The sequence below is a fragment of the Nerophis lumbriciformis genome, linkage group LG08, assembly GCF_033978685.3.
Source record: "Nerophis lumbriciformis linkage group LG08, RoL_Nlum_v2.1, whole genome shotgun sequence".
Lineage (NCBI taxonomy): Eukaryota > Metazoa > Chordata > Actinopteri > Syngnathiformes > Syngnathidae > Nerophis > Nerophis lumbriciformis.
The window spans coordinates 3,619,513-3,632,358 of NC_084555.2; the positions used below are offsets into that span (position 1 = coordinate 3,619,513).

The 12,846-nt window shown below is 38.8% G+C and overlaps 1 protein-coding gene across 1 annotated transcript in view; it reads right to left on the minus strand.

The window, feature by feature from the left end:
• Positions 1–6,342: 6,342 nt before the first annotated feature.
• LOC133611408 (serine/threonine-protein phosphatase PP1-beta catalytic subunit-like) overlaps positions 6,343–12,846 on the minus strand; it is a 43,353-nt gene continuing 36,849 nt past the window's right edge. Inside the window, exons 6-8 of the mRNA XM_061968149.2 lie at positions 12,495–12,646; positions 12,233–12,367; positions 6,343–7,404 (exon numbers count right to left, since the gene is read on the minus strand). Coding sequence (XP_061824133.1) covers positions 7,300–7,404; positions 12,233–12,367; positions 12,495–12,646 — 392 coding nt within the window. The 3' untranslated portion in view covers positions 6,343–7,299. The remainder of the gene's footprint in view (positions 7,405–12,232; positions 12,368–12,494; positions 12,647–12,846) is intronic.

The following is a 12,846-nucleotide window of genomic DNA, read 5'->3' on the forward strand; positions in this document are numbered from 1 at the left end:
AACTCCCCTGACCTTAGCCCCATAGAAAATCTGTGGGGTATTGTGAAAAGCAAGATGCAGAATGCCAGACCCAAAAACGCAGAAGAGTTGAAGGCCACTATCAGAGCAACCTGGGCTCTCATAACACCTGAGCAGTGCCAGAAACTCATCGACTCCATGCCACGCCGCATTAACGCAGTAATTGAGGCAAAAGGAGCTCCAACCAAGTATTGAGTATTGTACATGCTCATATTTTTCATTTTCATACTTTTCAGTTGGCCAACATTTCTAAAAATCCCTTTTTTGTATTAGCCTTAAGTAATATTCTAATTTTGTGACACACGGAATTTTGGATTTTCATTTGTTGCCACTTCAAATCATCAAAATTAAATGAAATAAACATTTGAATGCATCAGTCTGTGTGCAATGAATAAATATAATGTACAAGTTACACCTTTTGAATGCAATTACTGAAATAAATCAAGTTTTTCAAAATATTCTAATTTACTGGCTTTTACCTGTAGGTTAATTTGTGTCTTAATAACAAAAGCTTTTTTTAGACACTGAATTTACGTAACTGAATTTTTTGCGTTTGAATTTTGTGAACTGTTCTTTTTTCCATCAATTGAATACAAGTTTGTGAGCAAAATTTGTGTGTTTGAAATTTAAATTTGCTGACATACAGTGTTGAAAAATTCAGTGTAAAAAAAAAAAAAAAAAATCGGTTCAGAAATATTCGTTGCTTCAAAACTCAAGACTCACTCACGTTCTGGAGGAACTCCTGCTCTCATATTGATTTCAGGAAAAATTAAAGCTGCAAGCAGCGTTGGTCGGGCCCGCGTATTTGGCAGGTGCTAGTCCTAAGTGTCACAATACTTTTGTCCAGTTTTAGTCCCAAGTGTCCCAATACTTTTGTCAAGTTGTAGTCCCAAGTGTCCCAATACTTTTGTCCAGTTTTCGGCCTAAGTGTCCCAATACTTTTGTCCAGTTTTCGGCCTAAGTGTCCCAATACTTTTGTCCGGTGGTAGTCATAAGTGTCCCAATACTTTTGTCTAGTGTACCTACCTTGTCTGCATTGTGTGGGCACGCTGGTGCTTCCTGCTTTTAAGCAGCCATCTTAAAAAAACAGCAGCGCAGCGGGTCTTTGAAGGGTCATAAAATCAAAACCGGAGCAGGTATTAAAACGCTGTTCTGTTATTTTATACACAAGGGTTTAATCTCTCTCCTGTGTTAGTTTGAAGCCGAAACGACAAACGCGCTCAGAGGAGATAGTTTTTGAAGGAAGGTGACCGGTTTTTACAAAAAAATTGTTTTGAAGGGGGAATAGCAAACTTCCTGTTGAATTTTGCTGGGGGTTGGCAATTTATGAAATGTAGGTCTAAGTGAGCCCTACATAGAGGTTTTTGTTTCATGTCTCTCCGACCTTCCCAGTGGGAGTTACAGGCAGTTTTGTCAGTTTTTTCATCCGAGGAGCCGTTTTTTGTGCGTTTCATTAAAAAATTGCGCTAGAGCACATTTTTGAGATTTGGGGTTAGGTTTTTTTATTAGATCGCAATTTTTGCCAGTCCTGATGTGTGTGTTCAGTTCGGTGAGTTTTGAAGCATGTTAAGGGGGTCAAATTACAGCTCAAAGAGGCAAAAGTGACTGCTTTTAGTACTTTTTTGTCTTGAAGGGGGAATTGCCAACTTCCTGTTGATTTTTGCGCTAGAGCGCAATTTTGAGTTTTGAGGTTTTTTTTTTTTTAAAAAAAGGTCATTTTCGCAGGTCCTGATGTGTGGGTCAAATATGGTGAGTTTTGAAGCATGTTAAGTGGGTCAAATTACAGTTTAATGTGGCGGCGGAAGAATAAAGAATACAACCTTACAAATTCAATAGGTCCTTATGTCCCATTGCATAAGGACTCCCTTCGGGAGTCCTTTTGCAATGGGCCATGCGGGCCCTAAAAATGTACTGAACAAAACATATTTATCATCCCCAAAGAACGTTCAAGATGTACGTGTTAAAATAATTCACAAATTATAATAATAATAATTATAATTATAATAACTAACTCATCCATCCGGGATTTTTCTCCGGGGTACTCAGTTTGTCATGTTGAAAGATGAGTTTTTTGAATATCACATCTCCCAGGTATTTATTATCTTCTGTCCGGGACTGACAATACATGCTTTGATTTATTTCAAAGAAGAACTGCTTGTTTTTGCATTGTTAATTTCATTAAGACTTTGAGAATGCAGTCAAACTGTGGAATATAGAACATTCTATATTCAAAAATCCAGAGTAATGTCATGCAAACTAAATATGTTTGTATTTTATTCTAATTTGAAAAAATGGCATAACTCACTAATAATGAAACAAACAAGTTATCTTCTTCCCACTCCCTTTCAGGCAAAACTGGACAATCATGCAATACGCACTGTACATTACCTTTTACACTGTATTAGTTTGTTATTATGTGTTGTCAACTGTTTTCTTTTTTTTATGTCATTGCCTGAAATAAATAAATACATGAAAAAATAAGTTAAAATGAAACATAAAAACAAACAAAAAAACCCTAAAGAAACATAAAACATAAAAAGGTCATGATAACCTCCCCAATTATTTTTTTTAAAACAATTACCATCTAAGAACAAATAGTATAGCTTGATCAATCAATCAATCAATGTTTATTTATATAGCCCTAAATCACAAGTGTCTCAAAGGGCTGCACAAGCCACAACGACATCCTCGGTATAGCCCACATAAGGGCAAGGAAAAACTCACCCCAGTGGGACGTCGATGTGAATGACTATGAGAAACCTTGGAGAGGACCGCATATGTGGGTAACCCCCCCCCTCTAGGGAGACCGAATGCAATGGATGTCGAGTGGGTCTAACATAATATTGTGAGAGTCCAGTCCATAGTGGATCCAGCATAACAGTAAGAGTCCAGTCCACAGTGGGGTCAGCAGGAAACCATCCCGAGCGGAGACGGGTCAGCAGCGCAGAGATGTTCCCAACCGATATACAGGCGAGCGGTCCACCCCGGGTCCCGACCCCGGACAGCCAGCACCCCATCCATGGCAACCGGATCTGTGTGTCTTCCCCTCCACAAGGGATAGGGGGGAGCAGAGGAGAAAAGAAAAGAAACGGCAGATCAACTGGTCTAAAAAAGGGGGGCTATTCAAAGGCTAGAGTATACAAATGAGTTTTGAGATGGGACTTAAATGTTTCTACTGAGGTAGCATCTCTAACTGTTACCGGGAGGGCATTCCATAGTGCTGGAGCCCCAATAGAAAACGCTCTACAGCCCGCAGACTTTTTTTGGGCTCTGGGAATCACTAATAAGCCGGAGTTCTTTGAACGCAGATTTCTTGCCGGGACATATGGTACAATACAATCGGTAAGATAGGCTGGAGCTAGACCGTGTGGTATTTTATACGTAAGTAGTAAAACCTTAAAGTCACATCTTAAGTGCACAGCAAGCCAGTGCAGGTGAGCCAGTATAGGCCTAATATGATCAAACTTTCTTGTTCTTGTCAAAAGTCTAGCAGCCGCATTTTGTACCAACTGTAGTCTTTTAATGCTAGACATAGGGAGACCCGAAAATAATACGTTACAGTAATCGAGACGAGACGTAACGAACGCATGAATAATGATCTCAGCGTCGCTAGTGGACAAAATGGAACGAATTTTAGCGATATTACGGAGATGAAAGAAGGCCGTTTTAGTAACACTCTTAATGTGTGACTCAAAGGAGAGAGTTGGGTCGAAGATAATACCCAGATTCTTTACTGAGTCGCTTTGTGTAATTGTTTGGTTGTCAAATGTTAAGGTGGTATTATCAAATAAATGTCGGTGTTTAGCAGGACCGATAATCAGCATTTCCGTTTTCTTAGTGTTGAGTTGCAAGAAGTTGGCGGACATCCATTGTTTAATTTCATTAAGACACGCCTCCAGCTGACTACAATCCGGCGTGTTGGTCAGCTTTAGGGGCATGTAGAGTTGGGTGTCATCAGCATAGCAATGAAAGCTAACACCGTATTTGCGTATGATGTCGCCTAGCGGCAGCATGTAAATACTAAAGAGTGCAGGGCCAAGAACCGAACCTTGGGGGACTCCGCACGTTACCTTAACATAGTCCGAGGTCACATTGTTATGGGAGACGCACTGCATCCTGTCAGTAAGATAAGAGTTAAACCACGACAAGGCTAAGTCTGACATACCAATACGTGTTTTGATACGCTCTAATAAAATATTATGATCGACGGTATCGAAAGCAGCGCTAAGATCAAGAAGCAGCAACATAGATGACGCATCAGAATCCATCGTTAGCAGTCATTTTTGCGAGGGCTGTCTCCGTAGAGTGATTTGCCCTGAAACCGGATTGAAAAGGTTCACAGAGATTGTTCGACACTAAGTGTTCATTTAGCTGCTGTGCGGCAATTTTTTCGAGGATTTTCGAGATAAACGGAAGGTGGGACACCGGCCGGTAGTTTACCATGAGGTCAGGATCGAGGTTAGGTCTTTTGAGCAAAGGATGAATAACCGCTTTTTTGAATGCTAGTGGAACAGTGCCAGAGGAAAGTGATAAGTTTATAATATTTAGCACTGATGGACCTAATAATACAAAAAGCTCCTTAATAAGTTTCCCAGGAAATGGGTCAAGTAAACATGTTGTTTGTTTTGTCCCCTTAACACATCTGAACAATTCCTCTAATGTTATTTCATCAAAGAGAGAGAAACTATTTTGGAGGGCGGTATCCTTCGTAGATACAGTCGTATCTGTGTTAATAGAACCCAGTTGTAGCTGCGATGCATTGTCTTTAATCTCCTTTCTAAAGAGTTCAATTTTCTTATTAAAGAAATTCATAAAATCATCTGCTGAGTGGGTGGAGCTACCGGGAGGAGTCCCTTGTTGGGTTAGCGATGCTACTGTACTAAACAAAAATTTCGGATCATTTTTGTTGAGGTGGATGAGATTTGAGTAATATTTAGCTTTAGCTAGGGTAAGCATGTGTTTATAAGTTATTAAACTATCACTCCATGCTTGATGGAAAACCTCAAGTTTAGTAGCGCGCCATTTGCGTTCCAGCTTTCTACATGATAATTTATGGGCTTTAGTTTCTTCTGTAAACCATGGGGTGCGCCTTTTAGGGGCTCTTTTAAGCTTTAGCGGTGCTATACTATCAATGGTGTCGCGCAGGGCGTCGTTAGTGAGGTTATCAATAGAGCCGACATAATTTGGGAATGGTGCCATTACCGAAGGCAGTAGGCCAGCAAGAGTCATCGTTGTGGCAGCATTAATGTTGCGGCTGCTATAGTAGTTATTATTATTAGTTTGTTGACAATGAGTCAGAACTTCGAATTTTATAAGGTAATGATCGGACATTACTTTAGTACACGGGAGTATCGTAACTTTGGAGGTGGTGACACCCCTGACCAGCACTAGATCTAGCGTATTTCCGTTGCGATGCGTAGGTTCATTTATTATTTGTGTAAGACCACAGCTATCAATTATAGTCTGGAGCGCCATGCACTGAGGGTCCGATGGGGTATTCATATGGATATTAAAGTCCCCCATTATGATTATATTGGCGGCGTGCGTCACTAAATCAGCAACGAACTCTGAAAATTCACTGATGAAGTGAATGATACTTTTATTTGCTTTTTATTTTATTTTTCGAGTGTTATCCCCACATGTTTATTTATTTAGTTTTTCTTCTTTCTTTGTCTGTGTTACAATTTCTTGTTATTGTATAAAATACATGGATATTGTTGTTTTCATTGATAAAATGTCTTTATTATATTGTTATTTAAATAAAGTTAAAAAAATAAAACCTCACTTCCGGTAAATTGAATCGCCACTGACGCACAATCAGCCATTGAGGTGTTACGTTTGAAGTCACGTGACAAGGGTCTTGCAAAATTCTGAGACAGGATGGATAGCCTCCGTCTTAATTTACCGGAAGTGGGTTTTATGTTTTGAAGCAGCAAATCTTTCTGCACTGAATCTTTATACCCACATTTTTTTACACACTGTATTTCCCTTTAAAAAAAAATAAAAATAGTATTACATTTTCAGCATAATTTGATGTAAAAAAAAATGCAGTTAAAAAATTCAAACTAAAAACTATGTTACATAAATCCAGTATAAAATAAAAACTTTCTAAATAAGAACACAAATTAACCCCCATAAAGGCCCTTCTGCACAGTGGACTAGGGTTCCAAAAACATGCAAGTTAGATTAATTAGAGACTAAATTGCACCCAATCCAACCAAGTCTATGTGATTGGGATTGACTGGTGCACCAGTGCCCTAGCTGGGGTAGACTCCAGCTCACCTGTGACCCTCGCAAGGAAAAGCAGTACACAGAAAAAACACATTTTTAGACTTTCCTTCCACATATTTTATTCATTTAAGGACTTTCAAACTTGTACAAATTGCAAAAACTTTTAATTAACACCTCACTCATTCCGTGTCATCGTCGTAACGAAGATTGTTTTATGAAATAAATTAAAGTTTGTGACAAGAGCAAACTGAAACTGAGCAGAGAAATATCCAAACTGTATAACAGAACACATTTGCGATAGGCTTGAGGCTGTTTTTTTAAGAACCAGGAGGATCTTTGCAGTTACTTTTGAGTTGTTTTTGAGGCCTACTTGGTGCTGCACTACTGTATCTACACACCAGGGGGCGCCACAATCACGTAGCAATGCGAGACATGCACCCACGCGCACATTGTAAAAAAAATTATAATAAAACAACAACAAAAATAACGAGGAAGAAGGAAGAGGATGGACATTTTTGCCTCAAAGCCACCAAAGGACGACATTTTGTGCAACACTAAATATTGCATTAATATGCTGCAAAAATAATAAGAATTAAAAAAAATACTGACCGGTGACTATTACTGAGCACTTGAGTTCCTGAAATGCCAGCAAATAAATGCATTTCTCACCACATGACGAAGAGGATTATAGAGGAGCATGTCAATACTGGGTTTTTTTGTTGTAGTTTAAATATACGTAATACACAACGTGAGCGTATTTATTGTGTTATTCATGTCGGCTATTTCAAAAACCGTTATGAGTGACAGAGGCAATAGGTCTACTTATTTTGTCCTTTTTAGGAAATTAAAAACAAAATACCTCAACAGAGAGAAACCACAGTAAAGTGTTAATAATATCAAAAATATGAACAAACAGGCAGAAAAAAGATTGGTCACAGCAAATGTATGTACACATTAAGAAAAGAGCTGTCAGTGGAGTCGGGAGGGAGGACGAGTATTCCGATAAGCCAGGTGGTGTTGGGGTTACTGTGTGCACAGAAGGTGGTACGTTCACCTCTTCTTGGGGGCCTGAGTGGTGCGGGACGGAGTGACTGGCCGACCAGAATTGACCCCCCCGTACTGATATTTGGCCTTCTTCTCCGAGGGCTTTAAGATCTTGAAACGACAGGAAGTGATATTAGACCACAACATCCGGCATCTCACAGGCCATCTTCTCAGGGGACAATACTACAAAGTCAACTTGGATGTACAGGTAAAAGCCAGTAAATTAGAATATTTTGAAAAACTTGATTTATTTCAGTAATTGCATTCAAAAGGTGTAACTTGTACATGATATTTATTCATTGCACACAGACTGATGCATTCAAATGTTTATTTCATTTAATTTTGATGATTTGAAGTGGCAACAAATGAAAATCCACAATTCCGTGTGTCACAAAATTAGAATATTATTTAAGGCTAATACAAAAAAGGGATTTTTAGAAATGTTGGCCAACTGAAAAGTATGAAAATTAAAAATATGAGCATGTACAATACTCAATACTTGGTTGGAGCTCCTTTTGCCTCAATTACTGCGTTAATGCGGCGTGGCATGGAGTCGATGAGTTTCTGGCACTGCTCAGGTGTTATGAGAGCCCAGGTTGCTCTGATAGTGGCCTTCAACTCTTCTGCGTTTTTGGGTCTGGCATTCTGCATCTTCCTTTTCACAATACCCCACAGATTTTCTATGGGGCTAAGGTCAGGGGAGTTGGCGGGCCAATTTAGAACAGAAATACCATGGTCCGTAAACCAGGCACGGGTAGATTTTGCGCTGTGTGCAGGCGCCAAGTCCTGTTGGAACTTGAAATCTCCATCTCCATAGAGCAGGTCAGCAGCAGGAAGCATGAAGTGCTCTAAAACTTGCTGGTAGACGGCTGCGTTGACCCTGGATCTCAGGAAACAGAGTGGACCGACACCAGCAGATGACATGGCACCCCAAACCATCACTGATGGTGGAAACTTTACACTAGACTTCAGGCAACGTGGATCCTGTGCCTCTCCTGTCTTCCTCCAGACTCTGGGACCTCGATTTCCAAAGGAAATGCAAAATTTGCATGGTTGGGTGATGGTTTGGGGTGCCATGTCATCTGCTGGTGTCGGTCCACTCTGTTTCCTGAGATCCAGGGTCAACGCAGCCGTCTACCAGCAAGTTTTAGAGCACTTCATGCTTCCTGCTGCTGACCTGCTCTATGGAGATGGAGATTTCAAGTTCCAACAGGACTTGGCGCCTGCACACAGCGCAAAATCTACCCGTGCCTGGTTTACGGACCATGGTATTTCTGTTCTAAATTGGCCCGCCAACTCCCCTGACCTTAGCCCCATAGAAAATCTGTGGGGTATTGTGAAAAGGAAGATGCAGAATGCCAGACCCAAAAACACAGAAGAGTTGAAGGCCACTATCAGAGCAACCTGGGCTCTCATAACACCTGAGCAGTGCCAGAAACTCATCGACTCCATGCCACGCCGCATTAACGCAGTAATTGAGGCAAAAGGAGCTCCAACCAAGTATTGAGTATTGTACATGCTCATATTTTTCATTTTCATACTTTTCAGTTGGCCAACATTTCTAAAAATCCCTTTTTTGTATTAGCCTTAAGTAATATTCTAATTTTGTGACACACGGAATTTTGGATTTTCATTTGTTGCCACTTCAAATCATCAAAATTAAATGAAATAAACATTTGAATGCATCAGTCTGTGTGCAATGAATAAATATAATGTACAAGTTACACCTTTTGAATGCAATTACTGAAATAAATCAAGTTTTTCAAAATATTCTAATTTACTGGCTTTTACCTGTACTTTGGAGTAGTCTGTGTCTTGTATAGCAATACAGATTTATGTTTCACTCTTAATACACCCCTTCACCCTACTTTTTAGCCCTATCCCTACTTTTTGCGCCTTCCCGTGAAGGTAGTGGTGTCCCAATGACTCAATGCATGTAGGAGTAGTGGGCATAATGAAGGGTATGGGGTATAGTGCTGTCCCGATACCAATATTTTGGTAATAGTACCAAAATAATTTCGATACTTTTCTAAATAAAGGGGACCACAAAAAATTGCATTATTGGCTTTATTTTAACAAAAATCTTAGGAAACATTAAATATGTTTCTTATTGTAAGTTTGTCCTTAAATAAAATAGTGAACATACTAGACAACTTGTCTTTTAGTAGTAAGTAAGCAAACAAAGGCTCCTAATTTAGTCTGCTGACATGTGCAGTAACATATGCAGTAGAGAAAAATGTAATTTAAAACATTTGGATGCACGTACAACACTTAAGACCTTCAGTAAATCTGTATGTGGAATTAAATTATGGAATGGATTAAGCAAAGCAATCAAACAATGTAACACTTCAAGAAACTCTTCAAATTTAAAGTGCTTACAAAGTACAAAGAAGAAGAACCATGATAAACATTGTTAATTTATTTCATCCATCCATCCTTTCTTTTTCAAAATAATCTTACTCATCTCACCATATGAAATGTAATTTATAGGGGTGTGGGGAAAAATCGATTCGAATTCGAATCGCGATTCTCACATAGTGCGATTCAGAATCGATTCTCTTTAATTAATCAATCCAACAAAACAAGACACAGCAATACCATAACAATGCAATCCAATTCCAAAACCAAACCCGACCCAGCAACACTCAGAACTGCAATAAACAGAGCAATTGAGAGGAGACACAAACACGACACAGAACAAACCAAAAGTAGCAAAACAAAAATGAATATTATCAACAACAGTATCAATATTAGTTACAATTTCAACATAGCAGTGATTAAAACCCCCTCATTGACATTATCATTCGACATTTATTAAAAAAAAAGAAAAGAAAAGAAAAGAACTATAGTGTGACAGTGGCTTACACTTGCATCGCATCTCATAAGCTTGACAACACACTGTGTCCAATATTTTCACAAAGATAAAATAAGTCATATTTTTGGTTCATTTAATAGTTAAAACAAATTTACATTATTACAATCAGTTGATAAAACATTGTCCTTTACAATTATAAGAGCTTTTTACAAAAATCTACTAATCTGCTTGCATGTCAGCAGACTGGGGTAGATCCTGCTGAAATCCTATGTATTGAATGAATAGAGAATCCTTTTGAATCAAGAAAAAAATCGTTTTTGAATCCAGAATCGTGTTGAATTGAAAAAAAAAATCGATATTGAATCGAATTGTGGGACACCCAAAGATTCACAGCCCTAGTAATTTACTTCACATAGTATTATTATTTTTTAATTTTTTTATTGTGATTACTTATGGAGTAAATTGTGAATAAATTGAGAACAGGAAGTGAACAAAAGTTTAAGCAACTGTTATGTAAAAGGGTTAGGATTAAATAAGATCTGCTTCTTCCTACTATGTTGAAAAGAGAAACTGGAAATTGTGATATATCATGTTGTATGTAGGGCTGCAACAACTAATCGATTAAATCGATTAAAATCTATTATAAAAATAGTTGGCGATAAATTTAGTCATCGATTTGTTGGATCTATGCTATGCGCAGAGGCAATTTTTATTTTATTTAAAAAAAAAACATTTTTTTTTATAAACCTTTATTTATAATCTGCAACATGTACAAACAGTTGAGAAACAATAATCAAAATAAGTATGGTGCCAGTATGCTGTTTTTTTTCCAATAAAATACTGGAAAGGATAGAAATGTAGTTTGTCTCTTTTATCCGATTAACCGAAGTAATAATCGACATATTAATCGATTATCAAATTAATCGTTAGTTGCAGCCCTAGTTGTATGCATGCTTGCATGTTCGAAATAAACTCAAACTCAAACATATAGTGTAATTTTCCATTCTATTATTTTGGGGAGGGGGTAATGGTATTTTTTTTTTTTTTTGTCATAAAGAAATACAATCATGTGTGCTTACGGACTGTATCCCTGCAAACTGTATTGATCTATATTGATATATAATGTAGGAACCAGAATATTAATAACAGAAAGAAACAACCCTTTTGTGCGAATGAGTGTGAATGAGTGTAAATGGGGGAGGGAGGTTTTTTGGGTTGGTGCACTAATTGTAAGTGTATCTTGTGTTTTTGATGTTGATTTAATAATTAAAAAAAAAAAAAAAAACTTTTTTTTTTTTTTTTTTTTTATTTCTTGTGCGGCCCGGTACCAATCGATCCACGGACCGGTACTGGGCCACGGCCCGGTGGTTGGACTTTTGTGTTTATTAATAAATGTTAATGGATTTTGATAATGAAAATCAATATTTTTATTGCATCATTGAAAAATGAGCTGATTATGATAACTGCTGTCCAGTTGTTATATCTTATTTTATTATCACATTTCTGAGTTACATTTGCAGGTCCAGTATGACACTAAGTTGCAATAGCAGTTGCAACTCCAAGACGTTAAATGGCAGTAGTGTATAGTTTATGGTGTGTTGGTCGCTTCAGTCTATGTCGTCTGTTGTTGCATCCTAAAAAGTGTCAATATTGTAAATAATGTAATTACACACCAGCTGTTTAACATGCATCTTAGTTGTAGTTTTCATTAACAAATTTGAAGGGGTTGAAATTAAAAAGTTAAAATCGCTAATGCTGATCAGTAACATGTCAATAGCAAAGCCAATGTATAGTAGCATCAAGGTAGCGCATTTGTGGAAAAATGGAGCCTTACTTTACTTATGTTGGAGCTTTTTTTTTGAGTCAAATACTTTCTTGGCATTGAAAATTGCAACATTATCTACAGGTAGTTAGACTGAGTCTGCTCCCAGTGCTGCTGGAGTGATCGGCAAGTGCTGAGTCGGCAACCGGGCGTGACGACACAAGCAATCCAGGTACCAAAACATGGCACCGTTGGATTTTATGTGACTGGCAGAATTCGGGCGTTGCCAAAAAGGTACTGGATTCAGTACTCATCCCTACTTTTATGAGATACAGTGTGTGTGTGTGTGTGTGTGTGTGTACCTGGAAGGAGCACATGAGCGACTCGTCAACACTCATCATGCCGCCCGCGTTATCAAATTCCCCGCAGTAGTTGGGCGCAGAGAAGAGAGTAACCAGTTGGCGTTTGGCAAAGAACTCGTATCCGTCCTCCACCACCTACAAAAGACGACACGTGACATCATTCCAAACGCCCACAGCAATCGATTGGCAGCATGATTTCTTTCCAGCTGGCATCCAAATCCGCCCACGCCGCTGCAAAGCTTTTAACGCCTTGCCGGCTTACCTGGTGGGCTCTGCAGATGAGGTCCAAGTCGTGGCGGTTGAGAAACTTGCTGACCACGTCGGCGCCGAAGGTGAAGGAAACCCCGCGGTCGTTCTCTCCCCAGCCTTGCACGTCCTTGTCTGGGTCCGACCACAGGAGGTCGCAAAGGAGGCCTGCAAAAGACATAATGTAAATCGATACAATCAATTAGCATGTTAGGTGTGTGTAAATTTAAGTACGGTGTGTTTTGATGCCACGCAAACGCGGCGCAATGGATTGATGTCAGATGACTAGAGACCTGTCAGCGGATGCTATCTAGCTTCAGAGCAATTTTAAAGATTATCATATTACTTAAATGTTTTACTTTTTTGAG